Consider the following 25933-nt stretch of genomic DNA (forward strand, 5'->3'; position numbering starts at 1 on the left):
AGAATGGGAGAAAATACTTGCAAATGAAGCAACTGACAAAGGATTAATCTCCAAAATTTATAAGCAGCTCATGCAGCTCAATAACAGAAAAACAAACAACCCAATCCAAAAATGGGCAGAAGACCTAAATAGACATTTCTCCAAAGAAGAAATACAGACTGCCAACAAACACATGAAAGAATACTCAACATCATTAATCATTAGAGAAATGCAAATCAAAACTACAATGAGATATCATCTCACACCAGTCAGAATGGCCATCATCAAAAAATCTGCAAACAATAAATGCTGGTGGAGAGGGTGTGGAGAAAAGGGAACCCTCTTGCACTGCTGGTGGGAATGTGAATTGGTACAGCCACTATGGAGAACAGTATGGAGGTTCCTTAAAAAACTACAAATAGAATTACCATATGACCCAGCAATCCCACTACTGGGCATATACCCTGAGAAAACCAAAATTCAAAAAGAGTCATGTACCAAAATGTTCATTGCAGCTCTATTTACAATAGCCCGGAGATGGAAACAACCTAAGTGTCCACATCGGATGAATGGATAAAGAAGATGTGGCACGTATATACAATGGAATATTACTCAGCCATAAAAAGAAACGAAATTGAGCTATTTGTAATGAGGTGGATAGACCTAGAGTCTGTCCTACAGAGTGAAGTAAGTCAGAAAGAGAAAGACAAATACCGTATGCTAACACATATATATGGAATTTAAGGAAAAAAAAATGTCATGAAGAACCTAGGGGTAAGACAGGAATAAAGACACAGACCTACTAGAGAATGGACTTGAGGATATGGGGAGGGGGAAGGGTAAGCTGTGACAAAGCGAGATAGAGGCATGGACATATATACACTACCAAACGTAAGGTAGATAGCTAGTGGGAAGCAGCTGCATAGCACAGGGAGATCAGCTTTGTGACCGCCCGGAGGGGTGGGATAGGGAGGGTGGGAGGGAGGGAGACGCAAGAGGGAAGAGATGGGAACATATGTATATGTATAACTGATTCACTTTGTTATAAAGCAGAAACTAACACACCATTGTAAAGCAATTATGTTCCAATAAAGATGTAAATAAATAAATAAAAGCAATGAAAAAATTTTTTTAAAAATGAAGCTTGGTCACAAAAAAAAAAAGCAACTTTAAACTATAGCTTCTACGTTCGTATTGTAAATGGAGGAATGAAGAGATAAATAAAGGTTCAATCCTATTATAACAAGCTCCATGGAGTGTAAAGATTTGTACAATAGTCCTGGAGTTTTATTGGGAAAGGTAGATGTTACACTTATAGCCAGCAGCGGTTGTGAATGAGAGTTATCAGCCCAGACTTTTCCACTGAAGTTTGTCTGCAGAGGATAGGGACTAAGTTAATAAAAGAAGCCTCTGTCTTTGCATTTAATTTATACCATGGTTACCACTGCTGCTACTCCATCCACTATTACTAGCGAAATCATTTGAATACCTACTACATCTAGGTGCTTGCCAAAACAATTTACATTAACTACCTCTTTTTATCCTGTCCACAATTTTCAGCATGAAGTATCAGTAACACTGTTTTATAGGTGGGGAAACCGAGACTTGAAGAAGCCAAGGAACTTGGCCACAGTCACCCAGCTAGTGAGTCCACATGGCTCTAACTCTAAAACCAGAGCTTTTAACCCCCAATACTGTATATACTGCCTTCCTAACAGAACCAAGTGCTTAATTTTCTGATAATGTTAATTTATCACACAAATATTTATTGGGGATAAAAAGAAAGGAAGGCTCTTGTTTCTTCCAGGAGCCGAGAGTTTGAGGGGTCAATTAGTGAATAACGATTGAGCAGAAATAGTTTTTGAAAGAGTCATGATTGCTGGCCTTTGCATTCAGTTGCCCTCTCCAGCCTTTTTCTTTTTTTTTTTTTGCGGTACGCGGGCCTCTCACTGTCGTGGCCTCTCCCGTTGCGGAGCACAGGCTCCGCACACGCAGGCTCAGCGGCCATGGCTCACGGGCCCAGCCGCTCCGCGACACGTGGGATCTTCCCGGACCGGAGTACGAACCCGTTTCCCCTGCATCGGCAGGTGGACTCTCAACCACTGCGCCACCAGGGAAGCCCTCTCCAGCCTTTTGAGTAGAGTAGGATGTGAGGCTAGTAGTGATTGAGTACGGTGGGTAAGAACTCTGCTTCTGCCTTTCCTTTCTCTCAGGTAGACATCCTAAGATTGGGGATAGAACCTGGAATAGGAAAAATGTGTAAATCATAAATTTAGGCTAGGTGGAAAGATTCCTGAGTTTTCTGACTAGGAGAATTTTGGACTTTGTAGGGTTCTTTGAACATTTGACTTCTTCAAGTCCTCTGTCTTTTTATCTCCTCTTGCTCTGTTGTTTAGTTTGGGGGTTATCTTGGGGGAAACTTTTTTTTTTTTGTATTAGGAAACTGGTAAGGCATAGGAGAAAATTAAACCTCTAATTGGGTCTTTAAATTTTATTCTAGGTTTTTAATAATCTGCACTTAATTCCAGTGGGGGTGTGTGTGGGGGGGTTACCCACACCACCAAGCCGTCCTCAGACACCTGCTGGGTGTCCTGCAAGTCAACTCAATTCTGACACTACCTGCCCAGAGACAGCATCAGATCCCACAGGGGAAGGACTCAGTTCCAGAAGACTGCCCCCCTCTACTTCAGATGCCAGTCACAAGTCCAGGTTGTTATCTGTACTTCTGACTAATAGGCTATCAATCAGAGGTCCCCTGACTCCCTCCTTGGATTCAACTAACTTGCTAGAGTGGCTCACAGAACTCAGGAAACTAGTTTACTCACTAGATTACTGGTTTATTACAAAAGATATGAAAGGATATGAATCAATAGCCAGATGAGGAGATGTATAGGGGCGAAGTCCAGAACAGAGGAGCTTCTGTCCTCATCGAGTTTGGGGTCCAAGCATGCTGGCATGTGGAAGCATCTTGATTCACCGCCTGGAAGCTCTCTGAACCCCCTTCCTTTTGGGTTTTTATGGAGGCCTCGCTACATAGGAATGATTGATTAAATCATTGACTGTTGGTGATTGATTCAACCTCTAGCTCCTCTTCCCTCCCCAGAAATCGGGGATGGGACTGAAAGTTCAAACCCTCTATTCCTGGTTGGTTCCCCTGGTAACCAGCCTCCCTCCTCAGTTGTGGTCCCAAAGTTATCTCATTAACATAACGAAAAGCACCTTGATGGCTCTCATTGCTTTATGAAATTAGGGTTTTAGGGGCTCTCTGCCAGAAATGTGGATGAAGACCAAATGTATATTTCTTACTGTAAAATCAAAATATTATAGTTTTGGTCTCAGGAAAAATAAAATGAACTAAACTTCATGTTTCTAACCAAGTTTACAAAGCTGAAAATGTAAGGATTCATAGGAAGGTTATCATGGAATGAAAGGCTGTTTTCTAGCATTCCCTCTGGACTATTTCTTAGGTACTGAATATTTCTAACAAAGTAGAGGAGAATAAGGAAGCGCTTACTGGAACCATGTGGCTCCCACAGGGAAAGAGATTGCCAACTATGAGAGAAGGCAGACCTGAGGAGGGTTACTTTCACTGTATTTGGAGTTCAGTCCATTAGGTGATCAGATTTTATCCTTCAGGTATTTTTCTATAAAATATTTTTAGTGTAGGTGTATTTATGAACACTGCTTACTACTTTATTTGAGTAAACCGGGAAATCATATGAGACTGGTAATTAGACATATAATTCCATCTCCCGATTTTAAAGCATATTAAGTGGTTTTATAATCAGTCATCATAGATTTTTGCAGATAGGACTTAGGAAACCTTCAGTTAAAGAAGTGTGCAAATTTTTCTAAGCTTTTTTAAGAATAACATAATGGATGTTTCATCTTTTTCATTATAGCCTTTAAAGCTGCAAGACAGCAGCCCTCCCAAAATGTTGCTACTAAGAATTATTCAGAGGTAAGAAAAAAAGTTTTCTAATTGTGTACCAATTTATGTTTCCTACATTATGATTGTCAATTCTTTGGTCTACAAAGTAAATAAAAGAAGAAAAAATGTGGAACATTAAAACTGCAGAGAACTTTACTGATTATCTAGACTGAGGGCTTCTAGGGTTTCTGCGCGGGAGGAAGGTTTCTCTTTTTCTTTCTTTAATAATGGATCACATGATTGGACACCCATAAATGTATGTACCCAGTAATATTTTTAAGGATAATAATGTTGAACCAAAAGAGTCCATGCATGGAAAACTATGATTGAAGATGGGCGTTCAGTGCGTAGAGAGGTCTTATTTATTGCTGGCTTCCTTTTGTTACTTACACTCTCATAATACTCTGACTTGTGTCTTAATGGCTGAAGCCAGACTCAAGACAAGCTACAAGGTCTGAGTCTACGGACCTCTGTGTTCAACTCTAGATTTAACATGAAACTTCTGCTCTTCCTTTGGATTCCAAGAAGAGTCCAGAATGGGCTTGATTTTCCTGTTACCTCTCTTTCAAAACACATGTGTCTTACTTCCCAGGCACCATCCCTGGCCTCTACCTACTAGATGCCTGGGGTGTCCCCCCTAGTTATGATAATCAAAATGTCTCTAGACATGTCCAGATGTTTCTGGGATGGGGGGCGTTTAAAAATCACACCTAGTTGAGAATCGTTGCTCTATATCATACTGCCCCACTAGCATTTTCTCAAATTTCACTCCTTGATTTCTTGAGTATGTGACACAATTGACCACCTCCTCTTCCAGAAGACTTCTCTGTTTTTTTGTTTTTTCCTCTCTTATTATTATACAATTATATATGGGTACACTGGTGCTAACTTTTATCCTGAGCTCCATTTCATTATTCCTATTCAACTGTTGCCTGCTATCGCTTCAAGATCATATCTGAAAACAAAATTATCATCATGTCCACAAGGTAGCTTCCCTTCTAGATTTTTCTTTTATAATGCAAGAACATGAGTTCAGAAAGAGCAAGTCATGGTAACTTTTTCTTTCATGTTTTTGATTGAGGTGACATAGTGGTAGATCAGGGGAATGCTGAAGGCATTTGATCCCTTCAAGGCACTTAAGACAATCTCCTGATAGTTTCATGGACAAAATGCAGAAATATTGGCTGGATTCATAGCCATTTAGAAACTTCATTTAATGGTCTTTGATTAATAGTTCAATGTCAGCCTTGGGTGGGGGTGGGTCTCAAGTGCTGCTTTTTTCACTGTTTTGTCTTTGGCTTTATCAGTTGGATGAAGACATGGCAAATGTGTGTATTAAGTGTCAAGATAACACAAAATGTAGAGGAGTAGGTAGTAATTTGGATGATAGTATCAAGAATCACAAGTATCTTTCTTGGGGCTTAAAAGCAGCAAGTGCTATTTAACAGGGATAAATGTAACAGAAAAACAGATATCCGGTACTTCCCACACAGTCTTATACCTCATTTAAAATTGGAGATGAAACACCGATGGCCTAGTTCCTCATTAGAACCCAAGAAAATCACAGGGCACTGTCCGCACATGACCCAATGTGAGTCATTCACCAGTCTGAGTGCATGTTCCTATAGGTACCCAGGCTGCCGTGGTAGTAGGAGAGAAGTGAGCTCACACATGTTGTATAAAAAAACCATTTGTAAATGAAGAGTGACATTAGTGGGGAGGTTAGGCAGAGCTTTCGTTTTTATGGTTATTGCTTACATGGTATCTGCCTCCTTTTTTGTAACTTTTTATAAAAATATATATTTTTGGACATTAGTTAATGCATTTTTATTCAGATTTTCCATTCCCACAAAGACTATTTGCTGTTGTGTTTCTCCCCCTTAGGTGATTGTGGTAGATGAGTCAGATACCGAAGAAGACATTTTTCCTACCACTTCCAAAGCTGATCAAAGGTCGGTGCAGTGACTTCCTGCAAAAAGGAACATCTGAAAAAATTAAAAATTATCCAGAATTCAACATACATATTTCTCTATGCTATAGAAGTCTGATTTTTTAAAAAAAAATTTTATTTATGTATGTATGTATGTATGGCTGTGTCGGGTCTTCATTCCTGCACACAGGCTTTGTCTAGTTGCTGCAAACGGGGGCTACTCTTCATTGTGGTGTGTGGGCTTCTCACTGCGGTGGCTTTTCTTATTACGGGCTCTAGGCGTGCAGGCTTCAGTAGTTGTGGCTCACAGGCTCAGTAGTTGCGGCACACGGGCTTAGTTGCTCTGTGGCATGTGGGATCTTCCCAGACCAGGGTTCAAACCCATGTCCCCTGCATTGGCAGGCAGATCTTAACCATTGCGCCACCAGGGAAGCCCTGGAAGTCTAACAGATTTATTTCAGCTAGTCACGTATGTTCAAAAGTGAAAAATAGACCAAGGGGTAGTTCGTGGAGTCAATGCAGCATTATTACAAGTATTTTCACTGAAAATTTGAATAACTTGTCATTCATTTCCTTTTGCCTTTATTACCCAGTGATTTTCTTGCTGGAGTACTATGTCCTTTCCAATGAACAGAAAATAGCTTTGTATTTTGTTAATATTCTGTTTCAGCTTTCAGCACTTCCTGTGTGTCAGGTACCATTCTGAGCCTTTGCCTATGAATTAGCTTATTTGCTGGTCACAGTCACTCCAGGAGGTAAATGTACTTATAACTCTATTTTCCCCCTTTTACCTTTGAAGAAAGTGAGGCGTGGTAGTCTACGTAACTTACCTAAGGTCACACAGCCAGTCACGGAGCCAAGCATTCTGCTCCAGGACTCGTCTCTGCTGTTGCCGCTGCTGCTTCTTTTCATTTTTTAAAAAATTTTATTGAAGTATAGTTGATTTACAATGTTGTGTTAATCTCTGCTGTACAGCAAAGTGAATCTGTTGTACATATACATATTCTTTTTCATATTCTTTTCCATTATGGTTTATCACAGGATACTGAATATGGTTCCCTATGCTATGCAGTAGGACCTTGTTGTTGATCCATCCTGTGTATCAATATAATAACTTGCATCTGCTAACCCCAAACTCCCACTCCATCCCTCCCCCACCTGCCTCCCCCTTGGCAGCTACAAGTCTGTCCTCTATGTCTGTGAGTTTGTTTCTGTTTTGTAGATAAGTTCATTTGTGCCGTATTTTAGATTCCACATGTAAGTGATAGCATGTGATATTTGTCTTTCTCTTTCTGACTTACTTCGCTTAGTATGATCATCTCTAGGTCCATCCTCTGCTGTTGCTTCTTCACATAATAGATTAAGCTCTCAGACCTCTGTGCATGTAATAAGAATCATTTAATTGATGAGAGGAGATTTAGAAACGAACATTTTGGCAAGAAATCTGAAATCATCCTTGGCAGATTTGTGTTCGTGATGACAGCCACGGGGTGACGCAGTTTATGCTGTCTTTGAAGAATTGTTTAGTAATGGCATGGTTTGTATAGGTATTTCACTCATGATTTAAAGTATTTAAGCTCTACCACTTACTGAGTGTGGACGTTGTGCAAGTTTTGTTGACTTCTGTGCCTCAGTGTCCTCATTTGTAAGATGAAGATAATAATATTTACCTCAAAGTGTTGTTATGAGGCTTTAAAGTGAGTTAATATTTGTGAAGTGCTAAGTACAACACCTCTAGAAGGGCTTTTTGAAGAAATAACAGGCTAGGGAAATAGAACAAGAATAATGGAAAGAATGGTAAGCAGTAACAGCACTAATATTCTGGTAGTTGACTTTAAAAAGGAAAGAACTTCCAGCTGTAAAACTCCTTTCTGCTGGATGGGCAGTGGAAATCCACCCACTTTCCCCTGGAAAAACTGCACCAAACTCTACATGGTTGTACTGGGGACAAAAGGACCCTTCCAGATTTGATAGAGCTGGTGGCAACCTTCCCCTCCCTGCCGACCTTAAAGCAGTGAGCAAGAGAAGACCTGGCCCCATCAGGCCAGGTAAAGGAGGAGAGATGGAGGGGATTCTATTAAACCTTGCAGCGCGGGGAGCCAACATTTTGGGGGCACCTTTTATGTAGGCCAATTTAACATGTTCTCTTATGCTTGTGATGCTGTTACAACTGACATAATTGGCTGAACATCTCTAGGTAGGAATTCTGACTTGTGCCTCCAAATTATATCTGTACAAAAATGGAGAAGACTTACAGCTCCTGGCACTCAATGTAATACACCCTGTCTGCCTTATTTTTGAGCCATCCACAAGAAACTAATCCAATTAAACATTTTTTGACATCCAGGACAAGAGTCCATTTATTTGACCCAGTAGTCAAAACTGTATAACTATTCTTCTCTTCCTGCCACTGCTCTCTGAGGATAGGGGACCTCTCATAGACTGGATCTGTAGGTGTGTGAGGTCCTCTGGTGCAGAACTGGGGGCTCCTGCTATGATCAAATGAGCCAGCATCTGGTATAGAATGCCTGGCTTGTTTCTGGACACCACTGGTTGTTTGTCTGGGGAGACATCAGCAAGCAGAGTCAGGCCTCAGTGGGTGCTTCTTCCTATAACCCCCCTCTTTCCCCAGCTCTCACCTGCGGTGGCTAGCCTTGGCACTGTGGCTTCATGCTTTTGATCTGCTTCTTCCTATCACAGATGATGGAAACAAGTCAACAATGATCAGTTCCTGCTTAGGTCAAGTACAGAGAGTTGGGGACTTCCCAGGTAGATTGGTTGATAAATTCCTTGATCCTCTACCTCCAAAGCTATGTTGCTCTTCAAGTTTGCTCGGCAAATCCTCCTGTCCTTTACTTTTGTGCCTAAGAGCCTGTGGATTTTTCTGTTTCCTTCTGATGCATAGACCTCTTGACTCTCAACAATTTGTCCAGACAAGCCCTTTGCTATAGTAACATCCCGAAGCATGGTAATAAATTGTTGGCTAAGAGTTCACAGACACTGCTTTTATTTAAGACAGGAGCCGGCAGACTTTTTTCTTAAAGGGCCAGGTAGTAAATGTTTTAGGCTTTGCAGGCCAAGAGGCAAAACTGTGGATATTATGTAGGTGCTTATATAACCATTTAAATATACCCATTTCAAAATGTGAAGACCATTCTTAGCTCACAGGCTGTAAGGAACAGGTAGGCTGGATTTGGTGTGCTAGCCAAGTTTGCTGGCCCCTGTCCTAAGATGACCTAAAATTTCTGTTAGTAGAAATACATAGGAATATGAGTTGCATTGCTACAAGTTAAGCTTCATAAAAGAAGATTTCTGATTATCTTGCTTACTGATGTTTCCCAGGGCCTATCATAGTACCTGGCAGGGGTCAAGCACTAAGTAAATATTTGTTTTTCGGACTGGACACAAATAATATTAACAGTGAGACAACCCTAGAAAGCGGTGAGCCTTTCCTAAGATCCTTTTATCCTGTTATAGAAACGTAACTGAGATTTGATTTAAAATATTTCAGTATTGCCATAATTTTCAGGAGTAGAGGGTGGTAGTAGGTACATGTTAATATATGCTAAGAACTATGATGTCAGCAAACATCTGTGGCGTGCTTCATGTGTGTCAGGCACTGAGCAAAGTGTTTAAGTATATAAACACATTTAATCTTTAAAAAAATCTTATCGGGCTTCCCTGGTGGCGCAGTGGTTGAGAATCTGCCTGCTAACGCAGGGGACACGGGTTTGAGCCCTGGTCTGGGAGGATCCCACATGCCGTGGAGCAACTAGGCCCGTGAGCCACAACTACTGAGCCTGCGCGTCTGGAGCTTGTGCTCCGCAACAAGAGAGGCCGCAATAGTGAGAGGCACGCGCACCGCGATGAAGAGCGGCCCCCGCTAGCCACAACTAGAGAAAGCCCTCGCATAGAAACGAAGACCCAACACAGCAAAAATAAATTAATTAATAAACTCCTACCCCCAACATCTAAAAAAAAGATTTAAAAAAAAAATTCTTATCATCCTCGTTTTACAGGTGAGGAAATTGTGGCACAGGGAGGCTAAGCTGCTTGAAGCCGTGTGGCTCCTAAATGGCAGAACTGGAATTCAGACCCTGAATTTCATTGCCACTAAGCTTCTACTGCCTCTAATGTAGCTCGAAGGGAATGTGTTATTTTTATTCATGGCTGCTACTAAAATGAAAAACTTAGCTCGAAAGCCTTCTGTGATGAATTCTTTGGTTCATTTTCTCTGTTTTGCTCACATTTTGCCTCAGGTGGTTGAGCACTTCATCATCGAGCAAACGCACGTCCCGGGGCCAAATCGCTAAAGGGGTTGATTTTGAATCAGATGAGGTAATAACGTAATACGTTAAGTCTTAAATGATTCTTAAATGTTTATAAAATCTGAATAGGGACTGCTAAGCTAGTTGCCGAAAATTATTTCTAAAAATAGTTTCATTGATCACCTTCCTTTGAACCATAGTTAATACTGAGTCAATGAGTGGCCTCTGTTGAGTGCTCATCGATGGAAATACCTCAGATGTGAAAGGCCTGCAGATCCTTAACATATAATATCACTCAGCTCTTACTTAACTTGCCCAGTTAACAGTAGGATCAGAATCGTTTTTTCAGCTTCTGTTGTTTATGTTTGGAGAAATAGTGGTGATGATATCGTGGAAGCCTTTAATGTTGCTTTACAACAGAATGTTTATTAAATGTTCACTGTATGCTCTCCACACTTCCTGTATATTTAAGGCGGTACATGGTGGTGTTTTAACATAAAACTTACCATCTTAACCAGTTTTAAGTGTACAGGTAGTTCACTAGTATTAAGTATATTTACACTGTTGTACAACAGTCTCCAGAACCTTTTCATGTTCCCAAACCAAAAATCTATACCCATTGAACCACATCTCCTCATTTTCCCCTCTCCTCAGCCCCTGGCAAGGGGCTCTTCTACTTTGTGCATTATGATTTTGACTACTCTGATACTTCATATAAGTGGAATTATACAGCATTTGTCTTTCTGTGCCTGTCTTATTTCACTGAGCATAGTGTCCTCCAGGTTCATCCCTGTTGTACCACATGACTCACACCTTTGGTTTTTGAGCTTCACCTGCTGCCGTCATGTTCTCTGTGTCCCAGCTGTGGTTTTGAAACAGCTTGAAGAGAAGACGCCCCAGAACTCAGGCTGCAAAGAAAAATGGCACCATGAGCTCAGTCTGCCTATTAAATACTAGCATGTTGCCTCCAGGAGAGAAGTGGGCAGTTGTTGACCCGTTTATTAATTCCAAAGCATCTAGATATACATGTGGTTATATGTTACTTACAGAAATTCATATAGTTCATGTTAGCTCCAAAGGAGAACTATTAGCAAATTCTCTACTCTAGTTTGGATTTATCTCTGGTTTATCAACAAGTTCTGCCTTTTATGGTAGCAGAAAGTGAATCAATAAGAGAGAGCGAATTTGTGTTTCTCAAGGCATCCATATCTCACTAGAGATGGCTAATTTAGCGAACACTGGAACATGTTAATATCACCAGCAGAGCCTAACACCAAATAATTATCCCTTTTTATTAATGTCTTAAAGGAAACATAAATCAAAACTTTACAAATTTGCTTTCTCTTTTGAATAGTTATAGAATGTATATCATTGATTTTATGTTAACCTCATCAAATTATGTATTTGGGGCTTATCGAAGGTTTAGTTTTCATTCTCTCTAATTAAATTCTTAGTTAACATCTGATATTCCTGCCTGTTCTTACTATGCATATAATCTACGTCCCAGCAGTCTTTGAAACTAAATAGTTCCTCTACTTATTTTTCCAAAAAACATATTTGAAAGATTGCTTTCCTAGGTTGTTTCTTGTACCAGTCTGAGAGTAGCTGTCTATTTCTAGCATTAAATGGGTAATGGAAATAAAAATTACAGCTATTTCTGAGTTAGGTCATGTGGCTTCATTATTTTTTTGGCTCTGAATTTCCAGAGCATCAGATACACCAGTTATAAAATGTAAGTGGAAAAAAAAAACAAAAACCTATTTAGAAACCTAATAGAAATGACTTGAAGAGGGTTTTTTTTGTTGTTTTTTTGTCTTGCCCATGCCTTATTTGCTTTTATTAAGGTGAATAATTGAGAGAAATATATATGATATATATTGTGGGCTTATATATATACACACATATAGAGCAGGATAAATTTTTATTTTTAATGCTTGCTAAGAATTTAGTTGGACTTTCATTGTTTTAACAATGAAATAGCTACTAAGGAAGGGAGGAAGAGAAAAAAATTGACAAACTATTCATATTTATAAAGGAAATAGAAAAATGAAAGTCTACCCCATGTGAAAGGAGGAAATGGCTCTTACTGGTATTGTTTTGCCCATAAGAACTTCTGTCTTGTTTCAGTGAAGCGTGGAACAGTCACTAATTTTACATTTGGATGTCATTCCAGGATGATGATGATGATCCTTTTATGAACCTTAGTTCTGCAAGAAGGAACAGAAGATAATATATTTAATGGCAGTTTGAAGTTTTCAAGATTCAGGAAAAATCGAAACGTTGCAAACTACGAGTTTACCAGTTGAAGATTTTTTGAGTATCGCTGTTAACTGAAGAATTTGAATGAGTCTTACTTAACAGAGAAACTAATGTATAAAAATTTATGTTTTTGAATATCATTTCCTGAACATGACTTCATTATTTGAGAAACTTCCCAGCTCAAGGGCGTATAGAATAGCATTGGTTTTCCTTATTTTCTAATCTGGTTGTTAACATTACCTGTTCTATAAATGCTCCATAAAACTTAGAATGTTGTTTTTCTGACATACATCAGTATATGTCTTACCGAGTGAGAGCTTTGCTTAAATATAGTCTTGAGTAAGGACTAAAATAAATCTACCATTGTACATTTCTGCTTTATAATCGAAGACTGTGCCAGTATTTTAAGGTTATTATATTTAGCCAAAGTTGAGGAAGAGAGCTCATAGAATCTAGCCCTTTTTATAATTTTCGTAATTTCTAGACATCCTGGATTTCCTGCAGGTAAAACAATTTATATGAAACGATTCCTAAGCTCACTGTTACTCAGTATATGTTCTTTTTCTAATGCTTGTGATAGTATCAGCCAGAAACTTTGAATGATTACATATACCCTATACTTTGAATAATTAGATATGTTTGTATCAAAAAATAAAGTCTGTCACAATTGTTTTTTATTCCAGTTGTAGCAAAGATTCCAGAGGATTATGTTCCCATTGAATGGTGGTAATTTTCTCCATTATTTTCTATTATTAATGGTTCTCTCTCTCTCTCTCTCTCTCTCTCTGTCTCTGTCTCTCTCTCTCTCTCTCTCTCTCCCCCCCCCCTCACCTGTTTCTAGGAGGAAAGTGTTAAAATAATTTAACCATATCTTCTTAGAAGCTATTGAAGAGTTTTGTTTTGTTTTGTTTTAGATAGAGTGGTCACTTGAACCTTATGGTTATATTAGATAAACATTGAAATATAACTTCTGTGGAATATCAGTGCCAAGGTTTCTCATTAATATTTTATCTTAACATTGAGCATGGGCAATTCCAAAATCTTAGAGAAGCAGCTCCTGTTACATTTTCTTACGTGTATTCGGGGGACCTAAGGATTTGACCTCTTCAGATTTAAGTTCAATAATCCCATTCTCCTTTTTAAGACTCTGTTTAAAGACTCCCTGAGAGTATTCCTTCTTTTCATCTAACAGTGCAGCTATATATTCAAGACTCCTTAAGGAAGTTATAGATCTTGGTGGTACAACAGCCTGACATTTCTTTATATGTAGAAACAAACGCTAGACTGAGTGATGTTCCTGATTATTGGCATATTCATACCTAGAATGTGTCAAACTATAAAAGACAGCATTTGCTTAGTGGCTGCCTCTATATCATAGCCCTTTTAATGGGTCTAAGTCAAGAATTGCGATTAGCCGTAGTTTCTTTAAAAATGTTTTCTGTGCCTCACTTGAGCATAAGGATTATTTTAGCAGGTTGCATTAACTCAGCAGAAGGCCTTGTCCTGTGAAAGATTCTCAGACACATCTGCTCCCATCTTTAATATTCCCAGTATTTGAATGAAGCAAAGATGAAATCATGAGTAAGAGTTGCTCTCCATGGTGGGATGGAAGCTGGTTTGGGTGGCTGTCTGGGAAGACTCAGCCAATGGCTCTTCTCACCTGCCAGTGAGATGTCACCTGCTGGGGTGAGGGTCATAGTGAGGGAGATGGTCACTAATGCGTCCTGACAGGTTCCTGAGAAAAAAAGAGTAAGGCTTTCTCCCTTTCTACAAACTGCTCTACGGTATGAAAGAGGTTCTAAATGTGATTCTGTTAGCTCCTAGGAGAAGTGATTCCATGGCAGTGAGAGAGGGTGAAACTCTCAGCCAATTCAGGTCATTTTGCGAATAACGTGTGTCACCTCCTGGAAATACAGTAAATAGGAAAGAAAAACCTTTTTGATGAATATTGCTGCATAGTTAAATATGCCACATATCCTTGATATTCTGTATTGATGCAGTGAAGTCTAGGGTTTTTTGGACAGTTCTCAGACATGTTGGGATAGGTGTGTAGCGGTGATTTCCAGATGACTGCAGAGCCCCTACAGTTCCTCGAGGCTGAGACAGGGCCTCAGTGAAAACGTTCTGAGGGAAAAAAATCCTTCCATCGTTTACCAAAGAATATCCCTCTTTCTGACATTTTGTTGTGTATCAAAAATACAATAGTGCGTTTACAATTCTAGGAAATAAAACTGGTACTTAGAAAAATTCAAGCATTTAGGCATACGACTTTCAATTTGGGTACAAATTGGACATTTTTCCCCTAAACTTTTAAAATTATGACCTGCAATAACAGAAAAGTCATGTGCTTTAACAAATAATGATAAAGTGAGCCTCATGGCATTCTCTATACAGGTCAGGAAATAGAACTTGACCAATGCCTCAGAAGCCCACCAGTGTTCTCTCCTGGAAACACGCCTTGACTCCTGCAATTCAGAAGTTCTTACTTTTGCCACAAGGTGGTGCTTCCAAATCTAAACTTAAGACAGTGTAGTTTTGCAGTAAATTTGGAACCTGTGCATACTAAACTATGCTAAAACTAAGCTAAATTAGAAAGTTAGCTTTCTAATTTTATGTGTAAATTGTTTGACATATTTCACCTGGCTCAGCCTGTTGAAATTGCCAGGAAATTGCCCGTAAAATTGATAAATTTTACATGTAAAGGGTCAAGAAGAAAACGTTTTATGTTTTAATAAACAAAGAGGAAAAACTCTTTATTAGAAAAATGGAATAAAAAAGTCTCCCATTGTAAAAGTTTTCTGTTGAAATGTACTATATTTAAAAATAGCGGGACTTCCCTGGTGGCACAGTGGTTAAGAATACGCCTGCCCATGAAGGGGACATGGGTTCGATCCCTGGTCCACTCTCTTCCGCCTCTCTTCTGCGAAGATCCCACATACTGCGGGGCAACGAAGCCCGTGTGCCACAACTACTGAGCCCACGTGCCACAACTGAAGCCCGCAGTGCCTAGAGCCTGTGCTCCGCAACAAGAGAAGCCACTGCAGTGAGAAGCCCTCGCACCACAGCGAAGAGTAGCCCCCGCTCCACACAACTAGAGAAAGCCCACGCACAGCAACGAAGACCCAACATGGCCAAAAATAAATTAATTAATTAAATTTAATAAAAATAACTATCCCCCAATGTAACCTGATGTCCTCTTTTGTATCTCATACATTTAATTCACAGTATTTTGTGGCTTTTTAAAGCTAACTACCATTAAGGTTATTATAAAAGATTTTATAGAATGAAGAGTTGGTTTTTTGAGTCCAAAGAGCTTCCATATTTTGAATGAGAAATGTCCATATTTCATCATTTGCTTATCTCATTTTCTGTTAATAGTCTGAACTTAATGTTTAATAGCTAGGTCTGAAAATACTAGTGATTTAGCTTAGCCTCTTAAGAAGTCAGTTCACGTAGCTTGCTATTGCCATGACTGATAACTAGATCTGATTTTAGCTGTTTAAATCGTAAAGGAAATGCATATTTATTCTTCAAAATTCAGACATTGAAATTTTATCAAAACGTGTGTATTTCCCTATAATCCTCTCCCCAGACACAACCTCTCAACAATGATGTATATATTTCTCCAGTTATTTTCGGCATGACTACTAACAAAAATTGTTGAATTAGAACCCCAAATTGTATAGTCAAATATTTTAGTCTTTGTATCAAGGTATATGTTCACCTTGATACTTTTCTTGACATCCTGATTTTTCCATATCTTCTTTATCAAACTCTTTTATTTAAACCATCATTGCCTGTTTTAAGAGGTGATTGTACTGCTTTCTGATGTGTAATTTAAATGTTATCACTCAATAATAATTTGGGTCAAATAAAAGAATATTTAATCTGTGTGCCTTGATGTCGTAAGTGGTAAAGTGAGATTCAAAGGGCTCTTGGCTGGTGATTGCACGTAATAGTTGATTAAATGAAAGAAGCACAATGGATATTAGGCTGGTTGGCCCAGGCCACGCTCTCTTCTGCCTGTCAGAGCCGCTAGGCAGTGCTGATGGTTCACGCACAGCTACCTAACACTAGTGCTTGAGTACCCTTGACCACAGTGCCTGTTTTAATTTCAAGAGTTTCATGTTTGTCTTGTTTAATAATCAGTATTTTCTCCACTGTAAGCTTATAAAACTAACTTCAGCCTACCTATGATTGCATTTGAACTGATTGCGGGGTGTATCTGGACTTTGCGCAAATGCTGCTAGAGGCAAAAAGCCACTGCCTAATGGAATAAGAGGTGCAATTGCACATCTGTTGGTTTTTTGTGGGGTTTTTTTTTTTTGTCTGTTGGTCTTAATAGTCCGGAAATAGGACTTGTGAAATGACGTCTATCCATTCATCATAGACATATCTGAAAACGCCCAGTGGTTGATCATCCCAGTCTTGATTTCTGAACTTTTTAGTAGTGCTTTAAAACCAGGTCATGTTTTTTAAACTTTTAATTTTGAAATAATAACAAATTTATGGAAAATGTGTAAGAATAATAGAGTACTTTTTACCTTTTACGCAGAGTCACCAATTTTTAACATTTCATCATTTAAAAAGTTATTCTCTGTGTATGTTCCACACATATATATTCATATACAAGCAGGAACATGCACACTTACATAGACTTTTTTTTCAATCTTTTGAGAGTAGGTTGCAAGGGGTAATGCTCCTTTACCCCTTATTATTTTCTCCAATGTATATTCATGTGTCCTCAAATCTTACTCCCTTCCCTGTTGCCCCATCCCCTTCTCCTCTTTCTGCTCTATCCATTGTAGGTAAACAGTTTCATTCTTGTTTATCCTTTCTGCATTTCTTTTTGCTAAAAGTGGATATGTGTATTTTTAATTTCCCCATTTTTCTTATACAAAAATTTGTACGCTATATATATTCTCACTCTGAACAATATATCCTAGAAATTATTCCCTACAATTTTATACAGGTCTTTTCTGTTTTTCATAGCTACACAGTCCTCCATTGAATTTAAATACCATGGTTTATTCTATCATTCTCCTACATATGGGTATTTAAGTAGTTCCAATATTTACAATATATAAATAATGCTGCAATATTAACCTTATTAGTATTTTCATATTTTTGGAAGTTTATCTTCAGAGTAAATTCCTAGAAGGTGGGATTGCTTGGTAAAAGGGTGAATGCATATGTAGTTTTGCTAAATACTGCCAAATTCCCTCCAGAGAGTTTGCATCGTTTTGTATTTCTGCCAACAATGTGTAAGACTGCCTATTTCTCCATATCCTCACCATCAGAATTTATTGTCAAGCTTTTGATTTTTTGCCAATCTAGTGGATGATAATCTCCGTGTAGTTTTAGTTTTCATTTCTGTTATGAATGAAGTTGAACTTGTATGTGTAAGGGCCATTTTTGGTGCATTGCTTGTTCGTGTATTTTGTCCATTTTTCTAGGATTTTTAGTTCCTTCCCCTCAAATTAATTTTTTAAAAACTTTTATATTAAGGATATTGACCCTTTGTCTATAATGTATTGCAAAATTTGTTTTCTTGCTCTCCTTTTGTGCTCTTATAGTTTCATTTCTTTCACATTTACATCTCTGATCCATTTAGAGTTTACTCGTGTAAAGTTGTGAGAAATGGATTTAATTTTATCTTTTACAAATGACTATCCAGTTGTCTGTGCATCATTTATTAAAGCGGCCTCTTTGCCCCATCAGTGTGCTAGATTTTCATATGTAGTGTGGTCTATTTCTGGACTTTCTATTCCATTCCATTAGTCTGTCTCTTCATGCATTGATAGCACGAAGTTTAAATATGAAGGCTGTGTAGTATGGTATAATGTCTGATAGGGCTAATCACCCCTCATAGCTTTTCATTTTCAATGTTTTCTTAGCTATCCTTTTATGTTTGTTTTTCCAAATGAACTTAAGTATCAATTTTGCAGCTTCAGCAACAAAAAACTTTTTGTTTTTTTTTTTGGAGGAATTGCATTAAATTTATAAATTAGGAAGAACTGACTGGATGTCAAGTCTACTTTATATGTTTCAGAAATGTTCTAAATGTTCTTCATAGAGGTTTTGAACACTACTAAAATTTAATCTTAAATATTGTCTTTTGTGCTGCTATTGTGATTGTAGTTTTTCTCTTCCATTATATCTTTTTTAAAAAATTTTATTAATTTTATTTATTTTTGGCTGCATTGAGTCCTTATTGCTGTGCGCGGGCTTTCTCTAATTGCAACAAGCAGGGGCTACTCTTCGTTGCGGTGGCTTCTCTTGTTGTGGAGCATGGGCTCTAGGCACGCAGGTTTCAGTAGTTGTGGCATTCAGGCTCAGTAGTTGTGGCTTGTGGACTCTAGAGTGGGTTCAGTAGTTGTGGTGCATGGGCTTAGTTGCTCCACAGCATGTGGGATCTTCCCCGAACAGGGCTGGAAACTGTGTCCCCTGCATTGGCAGGAGGATTCTTAACCACTGTGCCACTAAGGAAGCCCTTCCATTATATCTTATAACTGGTTATTTTTATATATGAAAGCTATTCGTTTTTGCATGATAATTTTATATCCTGCTAACTTGCTGAATTCTGTCATTTAAATTTGTTTTATCTTTGATGCGCTAGGATTTTCCAGGTGTAATTTTATGTGACCCACCAATAAAGATATTTTTGCTTCTTGTTTCAATTCTTATGCCTTTAATTTTTTCTCTTATCTTAGTGCATTGGCCTCCACCTCCATGTTAATATATCAAAAAAACTGGCAAAGTGCAGACAGGGAATGTAAAGTTTTTTCTATACACTTTGGTGGAATGTTACCAAAGTTAAAAAACTGTAACTAGAAATAGCTCGGAAAATTCTTCTCCAGGCAAATTTTATATATTTACCAAATAATAACTTCATTCAAATGGAATTATATGATGTGTACCTTATTGTGTATGACTTCTTTCTCACAGTGTGATGTCTGAGATCATTCATGTTGTATCATGACTCTGTACTTTTTCATTGCTTATAGCAGTTTCCACTCTCACCAGTCCATATCCTTGCAAAATATTTGGTATTTTCAGTCTTTTTAATTTTAGTCATACTGATGGATATGTAATAGTATCTTCTTGTGGTTTTATTTTCATTTCTCTGATGACTAATGATGTTAAGGAACATTTCGTATTTTTTGTGCAAATTTTGATGTCATCTTTTGGGATATATGTATTCAGATATTTTGCCCATTTTTGAATGGGTTGTCTGCCTTTTTCTTACTGATTTCTGGGAGATATATTTTATACAATTCCTTTGTTGAGTATATGTATTGCAAAATCTTCTCCAGTGGCTTACCTTTTTGTTCTGTAAATGATGTGTTGTTGAACAGAAGTTTTTAATTTCAACAAAGGTCAATTTGTCAATGATTAATGTTTCTGTGTTCTGTTTGAGAAAACCATGCTCTATCCTAAGATCATAAAGAGATTCTTCTGTGTTATGTCCCAGAAGCTTATCTGATTTGCCTTTCACATTTAACTCTGCAGTCCAGCTGGGAGTTGATTTTTATGTGTGGTCTGAGATAGGAATCATGTTTCATTCTATTCCACATGGAGATGCACTGGCCTCAGCACCATTTGTTGAAATGACAGTCCCTTACCCCTGCTCCGCAGAGCTATCTTAGTCATTAATTAACAGACCATATATATACAGATCAATTTCTGAAATCTTTATTCTGTTCCATTGCTCTATTTGGAATTAATTGCTATAGTTTTTTAATGAGTTTTATAATAAGAACAAGTCTTCCATCTTTGTTTTTTTCCCCAAGGTTTTCTTGGTAATTCTTGGCTCTAAAAATTTTCAAGTAAATTTTGTAATTATATATACTGCTTGTGAGCTAATATAAGGTCTTAACAAAAATACCTGTGTGGTTTCAGTTTGGTTAAATTTTTTTTTTATTGAAGTATAGTTGATTTACAGTGCTGTGTTAATTTCTGTTGTACAGCAAAGTGATTCAGCTATGTATGCGTATGTATATATATATATATATATATATATATACACATTTTTTTAATATAAATTTATTTATTTTTGGCTGTGTTGGGTCTTTGTTGCTGTGCGTGGGCTTTCTCTAGTTGCAGCAAGTGAGGACTACTCTTCATTGCGGTGCGTGGGCCTCTCATTGTGGTGGCTTCTCTCGTTGCGGAGCACGGGCTCTAGGCATGGAGGTTTCAGTAGTTGTGGCATGCGGGCTCAGTAGTTGTGGCTCACGGGCTCTAGAGTGCAGGCTCAGTAGTTGTGGCACACAGGCTTAGTTGCTCCACGGCATGAGGGATCTTCCTGGACCAGGGCTCAAACCCGTGTCCCCTGCGTTGGCAGGCGGATTCTTAACCACTGTGCCACCAGGGAAGTCTCTACATTCTTTTTTAATATTTTTTTCCATTATGGTTTATCTCAGGATATTGAATATAGTTCCCTGTGCTATATAGTTGGTTATAATTCTTAACTGTTGTCAATTGCAGTTGATTTAATTTAAACCTTGATCTTATTCCCAGGCTTGGCTAGATATTTCCTTTGATAATCAAACCGATTTTGGTTGCCAAAGCTAAAGTTTGCTGGCTGAGATTAGGAAAATACCCTGTTCTTGCTGGTATCTTCCTGTTTCCTACCTGAAACGTTATCAACCTCATTTACCTGGCCTAATGTGCCTTTGCCCATTGGTGGCATAGCCCAGTCAAGAGAGGGTAATAATGTTTCTTATGCCCCCACCTCACCCACCTTCTTTTCCTCCAACTTGTTTAAAGCATGTGCTGTTTTTCCCTCCTCTCCTGAAACGCTTCCTACACTTACAAAACAGTCAATCCGGGCTTTCTTCCAGTTCTGATCTTCACTACCCAACCCCCTCTGCCACTCCACCCACTAGTTTCCTTCCATCTTCATTTCCACCTCCTAATACGCATCTCCTCATATTCTGCAGGGGTCCCTTCTCCTCATCAGATGCAGCAGGTGCTACTAAGGGAATGAGGAAAGGAGGAAAATGAGGCAGAGAACTGTTCATTGAGTTGCTCTTGCATGCCAGGCCCAGGTGTATATACACATTGTCATTATTTAATTCTCATAACACTACATAGTAGGCGTTATTACCCTTTTTTAAATAGCTGAAAATCACACAACTAATAAATGTAGGGCTGAGATTTAAATCTAATTCTATCTGAATCCAAATCTCATTCTTTCCACATGACCACACTGCCTTCCATGAACTGAGGCATGTTCTGACTTGCAGCTTAAAACAGTCTCAAATCCTAATGCATCTTTGAACAGAGACTATACAGAAAAGAAGGGCAAAGTCCAAAGCAGAATGTGAGCTAGATCTCAAGTTGGTGACTGGCCCAGATGGGGTGAACACCCAGAGGAGAGCTTTCCCTTGGAGAGAGACATTTCAGGTGGTTACAGGGATTCATATTAAACAATGAGCAGTAAATATGGGTGACTCACTGACCAAGTTCTTATGAATATTGAAAAGTAAATGGTTTCCAGTTGGTCCAGATAAAATCTGTAATAGATGATAGACAGACAGACAGAGAATGGGTGACCACTGGGATTCTCAGGATTGATTCAGTTAGGTTTAATGTGTCCATCAACTAAAAACTTGTTTAATAGTAATTTCCCACAGGAGGTTTTTCTATTTTGGGGTTTTTTTCTCCAAATCATATTTATTATTTTTTCTCTGATTATTTAAAAAAACTATAGGAAAACTAAAAAGTACTAAACAACACAAAGAAAAAAATATATATATAATTAATATAGTAAATGTATATGTATTTGTGAATATAGCTGCTTTGTTTCTTTAAGATAAATTCTTAGACGTGAACTTTTTGGACGTCAAGTGTGGGTCATATTTTAAACACTTGGTAAAAACCTACAAATTCCCTTGTTGAATGGCCAGAGGACATGAATTTTAAAATGACAGACTGGAAATGCAAATAGCTAATAAGCCCAGGACTTTATTAGTAATTAAATTAACTTAAGGGACATATCATTTTTAACTATTGAAATAGAAGCTTTTCATTCATGCGATTTTTTTTTTTTTTTTTACTTCAGAACAGGTTTAATTACTCCAGTTAAGGATAGAGAGATAGCACCTAGAGTAGTGCTCCCAGCCTTGAGGTTTCAGTAGAACACTGACTTTCATTAAGGAAAATAGACCAAATATTGCTAATACAGAGCCACTGCGTTTCTCAGGCACGTCAATTAGGAAAGCTCCTCCTTGAAAACGGATGAATAGTTCTCAGAGAAAGGAGGAGCCATTATTCCTCCGAACCACCCATGGACATTCCAGAGAAGAGGCAGATAGAGAGTTAGATTCTAGAAGAGATGGCAGCAAGGAGCTAGGCCCTTATGCAGGTGGCGGTGGCCAGCAGAGATGGTGCAATGAGCCCCAGGCCTCCCTGGTCCTAGGAGAACACTCTGGACCAGAGGTCTGTGAGAAGAGGCCAGGTAATGCCACCAGTCTTCACAGACAGACAGCCCTCCTCTGGACTGTAGTGTAGCTAAGGCTCCTCTTCCTCATACCAGCACTGTTCACTGAAGTCAAGGGAAAAGGCTGCAAACTCTCTAGTGGCTGAAACCACAGTCTGAGCCATGGGTTGTGTTACAGGTGTTGGTGAGGCCAAAACTCCCACGAACTGAATCTGGGGCCACGTGGCATGCTCAAAACGCTCTGGTGGGTCCCGTCCCTCTGGGTCCTCCAGATCTGGATGGCATCCTTGTGGGGGGAGGATTTAGGCTCAGACTGGCCCACTGGCCATGAACTCCACCAGCTGCTGAGAGAAGAAATGCCCTCCACGTTCTTGGTACAACTTCTGGCAATCTTCGCTTCTCCACAGAAATTCTCTCATTTGTACAGCGAGGAACTTGTTGCTCTGAATCGGCTGATGAGCAGCCTCCAGAATCAGTGGGTGAACACCTGCAGGCTTGAGCGGGGCCAGAGTGAGGTGGAGAGCATGAGGGCTCCGCAAGATCGAGGTCATCTGTCTCCTGCCATCAGAGAGCCTGATAAGAGACCCATCAGGGCTGCACTCCCCACCCTTCCTACTCTGGAGCCCTCATTCATTCGATATTGAGTGCCAGCGATGCGTCGGACACTGAGCAAAGGCAAAAAACAAAAACAAACAAAAAGCAATAAAACCCCAAATAAAAACAACCCACCATAGACATGACCTCATGGGACATTTAGTCTAAAATACGTATACCATTTATTGAATTCTGTTTGCCAGGACTGTGCTAGGCACTTTATAAACATTACATCTGATCACCACAAAACTCTGTGGTAGTTATTGTTACCGACCGAATGAGGAAACAGATGTTCAGAGACTGACTCACATGTCACATGGCTACACAGGCTGAGGATTGAATCTCAACCTTGGCTGACTCCAAAGAGCTCACCATCAGCTTCTGGATGAAGAGGATTCTTTCAGAATGCATTTCAAAAAATCAGTTCAGGACTTCCCCGGTGGCTCAGTGGTTGAGAGTCCGCCTGCCGATGCAGGGGACACGGGTTCGTGCCCCGGTCCGGGAAGATCCCACATGCCGCGGAGCGGCTGGGCCTGTGAGCCATGGCCGCTGAGCCTGCACATCCGGAGCCTGTGCTCCACAGCGGGAGAAGCCACAACAGTGAGAGGCCCGCGTACCACAAAAAAAAAAAAAAAAAAAAAATCAATTCAATGACTGGGTGTTGGTTAGGGTGCAGGGAAGTGGTGTTCTCATGTTGCTCATGGGAGTATAAATGGATATATCTTTCCTGCAAAGCAATCTGGCAAGATTATCATAAGCCTTGAAGAGTTTTCATCTTTACCTGAAATTCCATTTTTTGCATTCTATCCCAAGGAGAGAATCAGAAATGTGATCAAAGATTTATGTACAGACATACCTCAGAAACATTGCAGATTCAGCTCCAGACCACCGCAATAAAACAAATATAATAAAGTGAGTCACATGAATGTTTTTGTTTTCCCAGTGCACGTAAAAGTTATGTTTCCACTATAATGTGATCTATTAAGTGTGCAATAACATTATGTCTAAAAAAGAGTACATTCCTTCATTTGCTGACTGACCAGGTGGTGGCTGCAGAAGGGTGGGGTGACTGTGGTAATTTCTTAAAATAAGACGACAGTGAATTTTGCCCCATCGATTGACTCTTCCTTTCAGGAACAATTTCTTTTTAGCATGCAGTACCATTTGATAGCATTTAGCCCACATAGAAGTTCTTTCAAAATTAGAGTCAGTCTTTTCAAACCCTGATGCTGCTTTATCAGCTAAGCTGATTTAATATTCTAAATCCTCTGTTGTCATTTCAACAATCTTTCCGGCAGCCTCACCGGAAGTAGATTCCATCTCAAAACACTTTCTTTGCTCACCCATAGGAAGCAACTCCTCATCCGTTAAAGTTGTATCATGAGATTGCAGCAGTTCAGTCACATCTTCAGGCTCCACTTCTAGTTGTCTTTTGCTATTTCCAACACATCTGTGGTTACATCTGCCACCGAAGTCCTGAATCCCTCAAAGTCATCCATGAAGGTTGGAACCAACTTCTTCCAAACTCCTGTTAATGTTGATATTTTGGCTTCTTCCCATGCATCATGAATGTTCTCAATGGCATCTAGAATGGTGTATCCTTTCCAGAAGGTTTTCAACCGACTTTGCCCAGATCCATCAGAGGAATCACTGTCTATGCCAGCTGTAGTTTTACAAAATGTGTTTCTTAAGTAATAAGACTTGAAAGTCGAAATTACTCCTTGATCCATGGGCTGCAGAACGGATGTTGTGTTAGCAGCATGAAAACAACACTTATCTCTTTGTACATCTTCGTCAGAGCTCTTGAGTGGCCAGGTGCATTGTCAATGAGCAGTAATCTTTTTTTCTAAGCAGTAGGTCTCAACAGTAGGCTTAAAACATTCAGTAAACCATGTTATAAACAGATGTGCTGTCATCCAGGCCTTGTTCTCCCATTTCTAGAGCACAGGCAGAGTAGATTTAGCATAATTCTTAAGGGCTCTGGGATTTTTGGAATGGTAAATGAGCACTGGCTTCACCTTCAAGTCACCAGCTGCATTAGTGCCTAACAGAGAGTCAGCCTGTTCTTTGAAGCTTTAAAGCCAGGCATTGACTTCTCTCTAGCTATGAAAGCCCTAGATGGCATCTTCTTCCAATATTAGGCTGTTTCATCTACATTGAAAATTTGCTATTGAGTGGAGCTGCCTTCACTAATTATCTCAGCTAGATCTTCTGGATAACTGGCTGCTGCTTCTACATCAGCACTTGCTGCTTCACCTTGCACTTTTATATTATGGAGATGACTTCTTTCCTTAAACCTCACGAACCAACCTCTGCTATCAAACTTTTCTTCTACAGCTTCCTCACATCTCTCAGCCTTCAGAGAATGGAAAAGAGTTAGGCCTTGCTCTGGATTAGGCTTTGGCTTAAGAGAATGTGGGAGCTGGTTTGATCTTCTATCCAGACCACTGAAACGTTCTCCATATCAGCAATAGGCTGTTTCTCTTATCATCTGTGTGTTCACTGGAGTAGCACTTTTAATTTCCTTC

General features: G+C 39.2%; 1 protein-coding gene and 1 pseudogene across 1 annotated transcript in view; one reads left to right on the forward strand and one right to left on the reverse strand.

Annotated features, from left to right (window-relative positions):
- Window positions 1–12751, forward strand: part of MRE11 (MRE11 homolog, double strand break repair nuclease) — a 64079-nt gene extending 51328 nt beyond the window's left edge. Inside the window, exons 16-19 of the mRNA XM_065882113.1 lie at window positions 3882–3940; window positions 5795–5862; window positions 10100–10178; window positions 12282–12751. Coding sequence (XP_065738185.1) covers window positions 3882–3940; window positions 5795–5862; window positions 10100–10178; window positions 12282–12338 — 263 coding nt within the window. The 3' untranslated portion in view covers window positions 12339–12751. The remainder of the gene's footprint in view (window positions 1–3881; window positions 3941–5794; window positions 5863–10099; window positions 10179–12281) is intronic.
- A 10131-nt stretch (window positions 12752–22882) lies between these two features.
- On the reverse strand, window positions 22883–23362 carry LOC136127437 (nucleoside diphosphate kinase 6 pseudogene; annotated as a pseudogene).
- Window positions 23363–25933: the final 2571 nt, after the last annotated feature.

The sequence above is a fragment of the Phocoena phocoena genome, chromosome 8 (genome assembly GCF_963924675.1).
Source record: "Phocoena phocoena chromosome 8, mPhoPho1.1, whole genome shotgun sequence".
Classification (NCBI taxonomy): domain Eukaryota; kingdom Metazoa; phylum Chordata; class Mammalia; order Artiodactyla; family Phocoenidae; genus Phocoena; species Phocoena phocoena.